The 14,527-nt window shown below is 41.7% G+C and overlaps 1 protein-coding gene across 1 annotated transcript in view; it reads right to left on the bottom strand.

Annotated features, from left to right (window-relative positions):
- Positions 1–14,527, bottom strand: part of BEGAIN (brain enriched guanylate kinase associated) — a 165,946-nt gene that overhangs the window by 66,630 nt on the left and 84,789 nt on the right. The window contains exon 4 of the mRNA XM_075151084.1: positions 10,340–10,429. Coding sequence (XP_075007185.1) covers positions 10,340–10,429 — 90 coding nt within the window. The remainder of the gene's footprint in view (positions 1–10,339; positions 10,430–14,527) is intronic.

Here is a 14,527-nt window from a genome sequence, read left to right as displayed (position 1 = left end):
CTGGAATTGCTCCTTGCTGGGGAATTTGAAGCTTCTTCCCTCGGGCAGTGCTCCTACAGAGAGACGCCAAGCCTCACTGTTGAATCCTGTTGCTGGAGTTGATCCTCAGCAGCAATTCAGAAGCTGTTCAGGGGAGATGCTACCAGGTGGGAGTGAGCACTACTCAGGCTCTACGTTTAGTGAAAAGAGGTCTATTTTACAGGAGAAAGATGAGAAGGCTGTGCAGGCAAGTTCAAGTACCACCAAATACTCCTGGTACTTCCCTGGCGTTAAAATTTTGCCATACCAGCTTGCACAAGAATTGCAGGGTGGTGAGTGGTCAAAATGGATGTTTTTTTTCTAGATGTTCCCACCAGCCTGTATGTTAAGCTGAGTATCGGTGCCACTCTGCACAGCTTCAGCCCCAGGGAAGGGTGCACAGGTCGATGTGCAGAATGGAGATGGACAACGGTGTGCCTATCTCAGCCTATCTCAGCCTGCAGCCGTCGGTTGGGATTCATCTGTAGCGCTGGCTGGAGAAGCTCCAGGTGAACATATTTCCACCAGAGCATTTCAGGCAAAGGTAAGATGCCGTGTGGCGACAGTTCTATTCTGAGGAAGGTGTGCTAGAAAAACAAGCAGGTTTTCATTGTACCTGTCTGATCTTCTGCCAGGTCATCTGCCTGGCAGATGGGCATCAGAGATGGCAGAGGAGAGCTGGGGTGCAAAGTTGGGGCTGTTCAGCTGCCTGGAGGCTGGAAGATTTCTAGAGCTTGTTACCCTTGGACAACCCACAAAGAGGGTGCTCCCTGAGCTGTTACTCCCTGAGAGGCAAAGTCTATGGGGCTGCCCCATCGGTTGAGCGTCCTGGAAAGCCCATGTCTCCACCTGACTGGTCAAACTGCTTCAGCAGCACTTTCACATCTGCCTGCCACCCCAGGGCTTTGCTTTGTAGATGGTTCTGCAATGTTTTTTAAAATTGGAGCAAACCCATTTTTTGAACTATGGAAATTCTCCTTGAACGGACTGATTACATTCCTTCACACAGGTCTAGGAGTGAGTAAAACAAAATATGATTAATGGTGTTAGAAGGGAAATTAGCAGTGAAAGGAATGCAAAATGAGGGCAAGATAGACGCCTATGTCAAATATACTGAAAAAACGTATCGAAGGTTCTCATTTCTGGGTAGTGAAACAGAAGTTTCAATGCAGCTGTGAAATCCCAAGTCAATCTAATTGTATTTTGTGGATAAACATCCTGCCTTGGGAGAAGGAACATGTAAGTAGGAACTAACCTGGCCTGGGATTTGGAGGTCTGAGTCTTGTACCTGGCTTTGCCAAATGTGCCTGGTGTTATATGGGTCAAGTGAGTTAAGGCAAGACGGACCTGACCAGAAGCAAATGTCAATCCTACTGGTCAGCTGTGGCTCCCATTCTTAGTCAGTTGTGACAGTAGGCACTATCAGGATGAGATTAATATGACCTATTTTAGAAGCCTACTTTTAGATGAGGTCACGCAGATCTGGAAGTACCCATTTCCGTTAATTATAAAGGGAATTCAAGGGAATTCAAAGGGAAGTCAAGTAGCTCAGACGTAGACAACCGCATCTCATCAGATAACTCCCCCTCTTCCTGGCTCAGTATTATGTGTATGAGATGAGGTAATAGCACTCCCTTTCTTGTTTGCTCAGATTGTGTGGAGGCCCACAAAAAAGAACCACTAACTGCTTTGAAAGCGTTTATCAGATCTGTTTCATGTCTGCAATGTGTCACATTCTAAAAAAGGGCTTCATAGCATCAGGAATTTGGGAGCACTGATGGAAATTTAAAAAATATATTCTGGAACAGAATTTCAAAAAGTATCTTTTTTTCTTCCACCCTGTGGGTTTTTATCTAGGGAAAAGTCAAAAACAGTCAGCCCTGCACAGGTGCTTGCTGTGAGGGAGCAGGAGAGGGAGACCACTTGTGAGGCCAGCCATGCCGTGCCGACTTAGACCACTGATGACAGACAGCGAGGAGCAGTGACGTGGTGGGCAGTCAGAAAGCCTGGGGCCAGGTTTGTGCACTTGCTTTTCTGGAAGGACTTTCCCAACAGTGTGAGGCTGCTGTGGACCTCTGCAAAGAAATGTCCTCTTCGGCTCAAGGAGAGAGAACAGCCACATCTCTGGTTTTGTTTGTGATTTTTGAATGGAGTCTATCATCACAGAGACAAGGGCAATCAGCCAGGCAGGAGGCAAGGCCCTGGGGGACCTCTCCTGACATGTAGCTCACACCCCTCGGAGAAGCAAGCTGGGGACAGAGAGCTCTGGGGACGTTCACAGCTAGCAGAGATGCCAACAGGTCCTCAGTGCCACTGCGTTGCTACTCAGTGGAGCTGGACTGCATTGCCAACTTAATCCTGGGGCTACCAGGGAATTTTGGCTTCAGCAGCTCCTGCTGATCCATGGCTGGATTACCCAGGACCTTTTATTCCAGCACAGCTGTGCTGGTGGTCACTGGGCACGGCTCTGGCATGGGCCACACTAGATCTGCATGCTGCCCAGGGTGGACGTGCTGCAAGAAAGGCACCCAAACCTTGGGCTAGGAGAAATAGCTCTGAGAGTATAGTTGTGTCATTAAATCTGACCCCAACAATGTTTTTTAGATTTGTAGTTGTTGGGAAATGAAGTCCAAGCATTTTACAAGTGTTTTCTAGATTAATGAAAGATCTTCAATGAAGCAGTAATTGGATTTCTATGTTAATCAAGTTTTGATTATGTGTTACATGCTCAGGGTCACCGTTTCAAAAGGGTAATGCTAAAACTATCTCCCTTGTCTGCAGTTTTTGTGGTTAACCTTGTGCTTGCTCCATCCGATTAGGAGGGGGATGGGGTCAAATTACAAAGTCTAGATCCAGATTCTGAGACTCCAACTACAGACCCAAAATTAGTTTTATTGGGGAAATAGATTACGTTGCTGCAGCTCAGATGCAGAGCCCAGTCCACAAATCCCAACGCTCTTGTGCTCTTTATTCAGCAGCTTCATTTGTACTCAAACAAATGCCTCAGCAAATGTGTATCCAAGTTCTACAATAGGCATTTTCTTATAAATTCAGCTCACACACACTTTGTTCAGCTCACCTCTTTTTGGCAAATTTTCACCAAGGTCTGTCAGGTTTTTTCTCACAGCACATCCACCAAATTTCTCCATTACTTTCAAAGAAGTTTGTTAAATATTTGAAACTTTGGACTTTGGAGTATGAACAGTTTGCCTGTAAATTGCATGCAGATTTTTCTTTCCTATAGATATATATACACACATATACACACACATATATAGCTTTTGGAGGTTTTTTTTTTTTGCAAGTATTAAACCATTTGAATTTTCTTTCCAGTACTCATTTTCAAAATAAACAACCTGAAGCTGCATTTGGATTCTGAGAAGGAAGGCCTGTACATATGTTTCAGAACAAATGTGTGGGTGATCCAAATCTGGAGCTCAGATAGTTTCCAGATGACTGATGGACACATGAAACAAGTAACAACTCCTTTTCTTAGGTTCCAGGCATTCTGGCAGAATTTAAACCAGAGAAGAGGGATGCTTTATCAGAAACATTAAAGAGAATCATTTGGAAGGAAGGTGGGGAAAAAAAAAAGAGATGTTTAGCAGTTGAAGTCCTAAGTGCTGTGGGAGAGATCCTTAGCATTAGAGCCTACTTGCAGCACTTGGAGAGCTGATACAGCTACCTTAAAACAGAAGTATCACTGGGTTTTGGAAGGTAGCTTTTCTTCACTAGGATGTGAGTATCTCACTGTTGCATAATTTGCACAATTAAAAATTCAGACCAGGCAAGAGATATTATATGGTAAATGTGTCTAAACTGTGCCGGGCTTATTTGTAAGAGGTAGAAAAGAGAGATCTCTATCAAAAATAAAAATGGATTATGTTTTGGTTATATTGACCTGACAGTCTTTTATTGCAGAAGGGGTGACTCCTGTAACAAGTATGCAAAGCCCACAGACACATCCATCCAACGAGAGCACTTAATATTAACCATAATATGAGGTGATTAAGATATGAAAATCCAGTTACATGTTGACTTGCAAAAAACCCTTAGAGGACCAGCTGTCAGCACTGAGTTATCTGAAGTGAATGTCATTATTGTCGGTGGAACATGGTAAGATTTTTGAAATACGCTCACAATAAAGACATACAAATTGTCCTTTATTTAAAGGCACTATCCATAACCTAAGGCTCTGAATGGATTGACTAGAAATACCATTAATAAAATCACAGCTTTCAGAAATAGGCACTAAAGGTGTTTTGATTATTTTAAATGAAGTTTCTTCAGCAGGCAATTGTGATTCCCCCAGTGTGCTGAAAACTGCAAAGGGCAAACAAAAATGAACAGTGAGAATCCAGACCTGCATCTGGGGAGCACGTTATTGTGCAGAACACTAAGAAATCAAGGGTGCAGAGCAGCTCATGGGGAGGGAAGAACGTGGACTTACAAACCGGGATGTGCACCGTCCACCACGGGCAGCTGCGCTGGCTAGCCCAGCGCTGCGCTTGGTACAGGGCTGCACGGAGACTGAAGAGCTGAGCCAGCTCTCTGAGGGCTGATTTAATACTTCTGCTAACTTGATTTGGATCTGGAGTCTTCAAAATACACTTCTCTTTCCTGTTAACGAGATGACCACTTTTGCTTACGAGACACTTTTGAGGTTAAATACCTGAGTGTAGTCAGGCTGGCTGTATGTGAGAAATTAATGCAGTGCACAGCAAAAAAGCAGGAGTCTTATGTCCAAATTCAAAGGTGACTAAAGCAGAGTGAAACAGTGGAAGCAGCAGGAGCTGTTACGATCTTTGCCTTCTTCCAAGCTGCCTCCTAGTGCCTCCGTTAGGTTCTCCCTAAAGTCTGTGGGGACCGACTGATTTCAGCTCCAGCAGGTAGACTCTTAGAGTCAGTGGCTTAAATGCAAACAGTTAGGTTCAGTAAGTGACCCTGCAGAAGTTTGAATAAAGACCGTCCCTGTTCAATTTGTTTCTCTGTTGCTAGAAAATGAAGGGATGATGTCGTAGTTTAACCTGGCAGGCAGCCAAACACCACGCAGCCGCTCGCTCACTCCCTGCCCCCCACAGTGGGACAAGGAGAGAATCGAAAGGGTAAGAGTGAGAAAAACTTGTGGGTTGAGATAAAGACAGTTTAATGGAACAGAAAAGGAAGGGATAATAATAATAATAATAATAATAATAATAATAATAATAATAATGATAGAATATACAAAATGAGTGATGCACAATGCAGTTGCTCATCACCCGTGCTGTCCCATAACCAAGTAGTGATCACTACTTCCTGGATCACGCCTACCATTCACATACTGAGCATGATGTCACATGGTATGGAATACCCTGTTGGCCAGCTGGGCCAGCTGTCCATGGCTATGCTCCCTCCCAGCCTCTCATGCGCTTGGTAGAGCACGGAAGCTTGACTTGCAGGGTACTTAGCAACAACTGAAAACATCAGTGTGTTATCAACATTCTTCTCATAATACATCCAAAACACAGCACTAGGAAGAAATTTAACTCTATCCCAGCTGAAACCAGGACAGATGAACAGGTGGAAAATAAGGTTGCAAGAGAAGAAAAAAACATGCAATTCAAGGAGGAATACACATTTTCTGACTAATTCTCTAGAGGTAGGAAGAGTATGTTTATTTTCTCATGATAATGGAGGACTCTGCTCACATTCATGCCCTACTCCAAATAATCTGCATTGTCCAAATGTTGCCTAGTGCTCCGGATCACATCTGAAATGAGTCAGCTGGTGAAGCTGGGAGAGAAGGGAGTTAAATTCTGGCATGGCAAACTTCAGCCAGCATTTGTCCAAGAGAGCAGAGACATAATGACCCTGACCATTCCCAGGGATGAAGGGATCTTCACACTGCTTGCTGCCCAGACTCTGCTCTTGACATGACTCTGGAAGAAGGTTCATCTCTGTAAGAGCCACTGTTTTCTGGCTTTCCAGAGGCCGATATGTTTGCATAAAACATTTGGCTAGAAGAAGTGGTGAGTTACAATGTAAAGTTGCAGGCTACGAAAGGATAAGAAAAGCAGCAGAAAAGGCTGACTGCAACAAATACTTCTTGCTGTAACAAAGGCTATTGGGGGGGCTGCCTCACACAGAAAGTGATTTGAAGTTGTTGAACAGACGTTGCCTGCTTTTTAATGTCTGGCAGAGTCCTAGCAGTCTGCACTGCATCTCACTAGGGAATCCCGACTACTAAGCAGTGATGAGAAAGGAGAAAAAAAAAAGAGTGAGGTACTGAGAAATTGAGGTAGCAAAATTAGAGGTAGACTTCAATTTATGATTTGGAAGCCAAAGAGAGCTCTCCAGGCAATTGAGCAAGCTGCCTTCGGTTGCAGCATCTCTCCTTACAGCTTCGAGTGGCCAGCCTCTAGATTGCTTTGGTTTGTAGTCACAGATAAGCACTCCCTCTGGAAATTACTGAAAGCAGCCTGCCACATCAGCTCACAAGCTTATAAAGTTATATTTTAATTGTGTTATTAAACCTTTCCCACTTTTGCTTTGTCTGTTTACCTTCCTGATTCATCTGGATCAAGCTGTGCTGGAACAGGAATGTGGTTCCTCCTGAATTGTGTTGTTTATTTGTAATAGGACATGTAATGAGAATGGGTGAAACCCGCTGCCCAGAAGGAAGATGAAATTTCTCTTACTCTTTCTATTAAAGACCTGAGGTTGGAGGTGCGGTAGGGGAGTACTATAGAAATGTGCTTTAGTAGTAGGGAAATAATTTTGTTCTTGTTTCATTTGGTATAAAGCATCCAGACATAGGTTGATGGACAGAGAATATCATCTTTGTTCTCACCTTAGCTATTTCCTTCCTTTCCCAATTCTTTTTTCCTTCCTCTGATTTGAAATTCATCTTTGCCTGGCTTGAAGGACTTATTTTGGTGGGCTGGCTTAGCGCTTCCCATCAGAAAAGTTATGCTAAGCAGCTGAAAATTATTAAATATACCCTTTTGGCTCCAGGACCAGTCAGACAGAATTACTACTGGGACTGGGACTGCGGGGAGGAGGAACTGCAGATGCCACTGCTTTTTTCCTTCATAAGCAGTGTATATTACCTTCTTTGAGTAAATTACTGAATTTTCTTTTTAATTATATCTAGTCACAGTTGCATTCTGATCCTCTTTTGTGACAGAAGTCCTACAAGACTGAAGCTCCTGTTGTATCTCTAACTTGAATCCATAGGTGCTTACTTTTAAAAAAATGCCAATGCTTGCCAGATATTATTACTAAAGAGCATAGGAGATAATGCTGCTGTTGCTTAGAGTGAGACACAGCACTGACCCCTCAGCACGTTCAGTAGCCATCGGTGCAGTCGGTTCTACTGCAGTCTCTGTACTTTGTCATTTACTTCCTGCATCACACACAGCTGTATGACATTACTAAAGTGACATGCCACAGAGGTGAGCTCTAGGGACTTTTTGGAAGGTTTTCTGGCAGTAGAATAGATCCCTGGTTTGTTAACACAAGCAAACAATTAAATTAAATAAATTAATAAATTGATTTAATAAATTGATTAAATAAAACTCCTTAGCCTGGACACACCTGAATTCTCAGCTGTGCACATGTAATTCAGATTCTGAGGGAAACTATTACTACACACAGACTCATGTGTAAGGTATTGAACAGGAAAAATGAGAGCTAGCGTCTGTAATCTGAATGAACTTATTTTGCCTGAATATTTCAAGGTGTTTTTAGTTTTCCTACAACAACAAATGATCCTCATCTCTTTGATCAACTTGATATTACAGCAAAAGAAGAGAAGGAAAAAAGAGAAAGGAAGTGCCATCTGTCATCTTTGGCTAATTATTTTGAGTCCTACCTTGTTTTATACACTGCAGCACACTATTTTAGGACTTAACTGAGAAGTCTTCTACTCTGCAGGAGTATAAATGATTTCACCTCTAGCAAGTTCCCCACTGCTCAGCATGTTGTGCCATCACTTCATACAACCTTTCTGCCAACCTAATGTCATGATTTATTTGTTTAGTCAAGTCTATTTTATTCTGCTCCCTCAGCTGAACTGGCTTTTCAGTGTAAGACTCCATTTTGTCACCTTTTTTGTGGGTATACGGGGAAGGAGAGGGAACAGGATGCATTCCTCCAAACTCCTGTTAGCAGTTCAGCACCTTGGCATTAGCTCTTCTGTAGCTTTTGGAGTGAGCCAGTAAATGAAGGAGCTCTCTGCAAGTGTGGAGGGACCAAATCAGGCAGCAGGTATTCATCTGAAAAGATGCTTACACTATTCATGTGAAAAGGAATACACAATGTGCTTCTTCAGAGGAGACCCAGGAGCCCTCTCCTTCCACGTACCCTGTGGACGTAGCACCCCAAAGAACCATGCAGAGTGAGGAAGCAGCTTCATTACTACAGACTTTCCCCAAAATTCCTCTTGTGCCCTGAGATGTGGATTACCTAAACACAGGTCTTATAACTGAACTACTTTAGCATTCTGGGTGAATTGAGACTTTTTTTTAACTCTCTTGCTGAAATTTTTCTCATTAGTTTTTTAAAGGTTAAGGTGCTTCAGGCTGGACAAAATAGACTCTATCCTCATTTTGTAAGTGCTGACAGTTGTCATACTCACTATCTTTCATTTTTACAAAGAATTTTTTTTTTTTAGTTCCTTCAGCAAGCTGATGTTTTTCAGTATAATTGGAAAGCAAGTTTCCAGATAAATTTTTAAAGTCTAGATATGTTGAAATAGTGTGATTAAGATTTGAGTTAATCAACAGGAAAGAAACAAGCAAGCTTTCAGGAAATACTAAAATCTCTCTAAAAATTCAGATCCCTGTAAGCTTTTTAAAAAGTAGGGAGGGAAATGAAAATTATCTTTCAATGGCTGTTTATTTTTTTATGAAATGGCTAAATAGCCTGAGCTAAAATCCTGGATTTGTGCATTTTAAGCATATATATACTTGGTCTACTTGGAGATAAACTGTGGTATTGTCCTCCATAAGAGTAAACTTATTTTCTTTTGAAGTCCACTTTGCAAGTGGACAGTGATGGTAGGAAAAGAGATTTTTTTTTTAGAGAGCCCTACAGAAAGGCTACTAAATGTCATCCCAAGACTCTGAACTTCCCCACAGGCATCCATTTAAAATCACCACATAAGATCAAACTCAGTGATTACACTGTGGCTCTGTGAATTTGTTTCAATTTTAAAAGACTTCCAAATATTCAATCAAATTGGAATCAGGGTCAAGCATTTTGAAAAACAGTTTTATATGCCCTAATTATATTTTGCTTCACTGGTCATCTCCTGGTTTTAACAAGGACAAGCAGCAGAGCAAAGCTATTTTTGCATTAAGCTCCTAAACCCAGGTAAGGCTAGAGTGCATGTGCAGAGCCCCAGAGGACTGAAAAACAGGAATTCAAACCACTTTTCCAAGATTGTTGGATTTTTCACACCACAGAGTGTAGACCCATGGCAAAAAATACCAACAGAATCTCACTTATGTGTTTCCTACACTAGCAGCACTCTTAAGATGAAAATTCACACACATTATTCAAAGAAAATCAATAGACTGCAAGAACGCAATCTAAAGCTTAGCCTGTGGGTTTTTTTTTTTTATCTAATTAATTTCTTACTTTGAAATATATTTCAATATTTCATATGTAATTGAAAACTATAGGTTCAGTGAATGACATTTCTTCTACACACCTGCCACTTGAAATAAAGTCAAGCAACAAAGAACAAAGAGTGTATTCAGGAGGAAAGTAGAAAAGAATCTAAGCAAAACATGGAAAAATGAGTCATTATTTAAACTTATACTATGTGCTGCATAGGAATGTAAACTAGAATCAGTAATAACTCCTCCATCCTTTCAACATCTCTGTACCTATAGCATTGAAAAAATCCTTACTTCAGGAGACTGAAGATTAATGTAAACCTGATAAAGGAGAGAGAATGTATACATACCAGTAATTAAGAAAGGTGGGTGAACTGCCCAGATAACTGTGGCATCAGCAATGAAATGCAATGCATCTGTATTATAAGAACTACTCCATCAGAAAAAAGTATTAACTGGTAGTAGGCAGCTGTGTATTTTGCAGCTTCTTAAACAACTTTCAGTTTTTGTACATGTTAATAACAATTATTACAGGCTTGGCTGAGGCAAACATCTAGAGTACTATAATAAACAGATCTGCTGTTATTCTCCTAGTTCAGAAAACGTAGCACAGCTGAACGATGAGAGACTATAGACTGACGTGAAGAAACGAAACATTTTACGGACATCAGAAAGTTAGAAAGAAAGCATAACTTCACAAAACATCACTTATTAGTTACCTGTCCCAGAGAGTAGGTGAAGATTTTGCGAGCCTGCCCTGGAGAATTCTAGGTTGCCATAGGCAGGTTGGCACCCAGGAATTTCGTACCCTGCAGCATGAATAGAGGATAAACCATGGCTAGGTATGGCTCATAAGACATACGAGTGATAACCTAGCTAGATTTGCTGCATATTAGTAGCCTATGGCATAATTTGGTGCTAATTATTATTCAGGATATCTTACTTTAAAGCAGTATTAAAACTACAAAACAAGGTGATGTTACAGCACACACATTTAGTGATTTTCTTGTATGACTATTATAGGTCAGAATAAACATTTATAATTGACTTTATGATGGCTGTAAATGGGTGCTACTCCATCTATTTTACTGGAGAAGCATTTGGTCTTAAGATCTGTGAATCAAACTCTTGTATTTTTGCATTGTAAAAACATCAGATTAAACAAATTTATGCTTCATTGAAAGAGGGTCAGCAAAATTCCTTCTGAGCACCGTAGTGAGAACATGTTTAACAGTGTTAATTAAATCTGGGCTGAGGTTCAAGTTCCACATACCAGGTTCCATGCACATCTCCCAGTAGCAGAACAATACCTGCAAAATATTTGCTGGAAATGAAAAGCACAAAGGGAAGCAATCTGAACTAGCAATATAAGCTATGAATAACACACAGCAAAAGCAGATCCAGAGCCCAGGAGAAGGCCAACGAGGCAGGCAAATTAGCAGTGAGAACTGTTACCCAACATTAGCATCAAGCAATGGTGGTAAGATTCAAAATCAGTCCTTAGTCAAGCAAATTCTCACTCAAGTGAAAGGTGTTTTTTCCTGAGTAAAATCTGAAGAAGGACTACAGTATTTGGCGATGCAGAACACCTCATACATTGTTCCTTCGCAATATCAGAAATGCAACATAACATGCCTTGAAGGATAAACTCAATAGAAGATCAGTTTTTCCTCACTCAAGCGTAGTCATATTTATGAACCAGAATTTTTGCATGAGCTTTCCCTGTGGTCAGTGATCGCTACACACGCAGAAAACCCTACCTTCCAGTATTCACCATCAGTTACCACTGGGTACTGCAAAGTGGGGACCTTCTGGACCGTAAACACATGTTTACCTACAGGACACATTTCGGGAGCAATAACTGTGCCACAGAGAGCAGCAGAGAATCTCAGTGTTTATGGGAAAGGAGAACTCTGCTGGGTCTCTTGTCACTGCTGTAAGTCCACCCCGGGATTGGCTTCATGTCAAGAACTGCTGGCAGCAAGATGATGCTCTTTAAGGCACTCTGAGGAAAAGCACTAAGTGAATTCCAGCATGTTACCCTAATTGTACCACTGCGTTGTTCATTGAATAAGGAAGGAACATTTAAGTATCTTTTAACTTCTTCCGCACCGGATTTGGATTAAGTATGTGAAGACCCAGGGACGACAGAAAAAATGAGATGGCCTGAGGTTTAGATGTTGTCATCACATGAATCTACAGCAATATTAGCTTTAAAATCAAAGTGGAGGTGAGAATAAATCTCTGCAATCTGTAATACCTCAGTATCATCAGTTCTTCAGTGAACTGTCAGTATTAATTAGGATTATGTATCTCTCACAGCTTTTCTGATGTTCTCAAGCTGCAGATCTTATAATCAATAGGTGTGTACTTATTTAATACATACCAGTTCTGCAGTACTTCACTACGTATTTTCATTCCCAACTATGGGTGTCAGGAAAACCATCCATTGTAGGAACACAGATTTGAAAATGGTCTCTACCTGGCTCTCCATTTCATATCTGCATATTTTAGGTAAAAAATTGTAAACTGCTCCTAAAAATCATGTCTTTGAAATCTTGATTTTGAAAAAAATCAGTGAATTCAGCCACAGGTTTTCCCAGAACCAGTGGAGATTTTTCAAACCAGTGCATGTGACGTATTTCTCTGCACTTCACTGAGAAACCCTCCATAGTAGTTTTCTAATGAAATAATAAAACCTGCAAGTTCTGAGATGGATGAAATGAAAACATTGGGCTTTTCAAGCCCACAAAATTAATTAAATTGGGGTTCTTGGAGCAAAGAAGCCATTTGAGCAGGGAGAAATCTCTTCTGTCTTCAGATCCATTACCAGCTCTCTTCCAGGTAGTCTTAATCTAACCTATCTCATATCTTTTACTTATATATAGCAAATAGCTTTGCTATAGATAATCTTGACAAAATGTTTTAAGGCTATGAGGTTGTGAGATGTTTTGACAGAGAAGGGAGGGGTGTGAATTCCACTTTAGCTGTTTGTTCAGTGTTTTTCCTGACGTCTTTTCGGTAGTAAGTCCCGTGTAATTGCTCCATAAATGAGCTAATGCAGAGAAAAGCTCTCTACTCTAAATGTGGTGGGTCTTTCAAAAGCTCCCCAAAGGGATTTAATAACATCCTGTCTCAGATAATCAGTGTCAGTTGTAGTCAGCCTAATCACATTCTTATGTGCAAGGTTGAAAAATAATTAGTAACTGTAAGATTTATTTATTTGCCTGATATTCAAACACAAAAATTAATTTGTCAGCTTCTGCAATTTACATGGGATATTGTTTTATCATTGGCAAATCAGAAATCAGCAAAACATACATACATTTTTTGTCTAAAACAACCATAAATTTTAAAGGAAAAAAAATGGAAAAAGCTTCCAGTTCTGTGTAGTTTCCTTTCTGAAACAACAGTTGTAAGAAATTTGTAAGTATTGAAAACAATAAAAAAGCCTATTTAAACAGAATATTTTATAGTCACAGTATACAAATAATAGTTTACCACAGGAAAAATATCAGTCCCAACAACCCGATGATAAAGTATTTCAGGTTATCAAATTTTAAAATTACTCTTTATTATGCTGTAGCATGATAAAGTAACTCATTTTCCTCTTCTTTCTACAGAGCTTCCCTTATCCCTCACTGATGTGACTGAGACCGACTCCAGTGTCAAGTGAGGTTCGAATTTGGGCATATTGTTGTAATAGTCTGTATTCCCTTGTCTTGTCCTAGAACATGCAGTATGTTACTTCAAATATTTTCTGTGGCTCATCTGACAATAATCACAGGGGATATTTACAGACCTATGGCCAATTTGGCAAAAAAAAAGAGTGGATTTCTCAGTGAGACACGATCAACACTTTATTTCACTGTCTAGAGAACAACAACTAACAATTCATCAGTTTTGGTGGCTGATGGTGATTGATCCACTCTGTAGACTGGAGTAGACTCATACAGACTGCTTTGTCTATTTAAGAAATACCGTTATAAGAAAAGTAAATACAATGCCCCTTATGCTCCCCTCTCCATATGTCATAGGTGAGTAAAATTTATAGCATCTGATACATACAAAGATCCCTGGTTCGCGTACTACTCCTCAAAAACACTGCTCTTTTTATAGTAGATATATTGGGTTTGCGTGACAAGGTTTTGGTAGTGGCGGGACTACAGGGGTGGCTTCTGTGAGAAGCTGCTAGAAGCTTCCCCCACGTCTGACAGAGCCAATGCCAGCCAGCTCCAAGAGGGACCCACCGCTGGCCAAGGCCGAGCCCATCAGCGACGGTGGTCGCGCCTCTGGGATAACATATTTAAGAAGGGGGAAAAAAAGAACTGCACAACTGCAGCCGAAGAGAGGAGTGAGAACATGTGAGAGAAACAACTCTGCAGACACCCAGGTCAGTGAAGAAGGATGGGGAGGAGGTGCTCCAGGCGCTGGAGCAGAGATTCCCCTGCAGCCCGTGGCGAAGACTGTGGTGAGGCAGGCTGTCCCCCTGCAGCCCATGGAGGTTAACGGTGGAGCAGATATCCACCTGCAGCCCGTGGAGGACCCCACGCTGGAGCAGGTGGATGCCCAAAGGAGTCTGGACCCCATGGGAAGCCTGCGCTGGAGCAGGACCTGTGGACCTGTGGAGAGAGGAGCCCATCTGGAGCAGGTTTGCTGGCAGGACTTGTGACCCCATGGGGGACCCACGCTGGAGCAGTCTGTTCCTGAAGGACTGCACCCTGTGGAAGGGGCCCACACTGGAGCAGTTCGTGAAGAACTGCAGTCCGTGGGAAGGACTCATGTTGGAGAAGTTCACTGAGGACTGTCTCCTGTGGGAGGGACCCCATGATGGAGCAGGGGAAGAGGGTGAGGAGTCCTCCCCCTGAGGAGGAAGGAGCGGCAGAAACAACATGTGATGAACCGAC

This window comes from Calonectris borealis, chromosome 5 (genome assembly GCF_964195595.1).
Source record: "Calonectris borealis chromosome 5, bCalBor7.hap1.2, whole genome shotgun sequence".
Lineage (NCBI taxonomy): Eukaryota > Metazoa > Chordata > Aves > Procellariiformes > Procellariidae > Calonectris > Calonectris borealis.
Note: the sequence above shows the minus strand (reverse complement) of the source record. Positions and strands in the feature narration are given on the sequence as shown.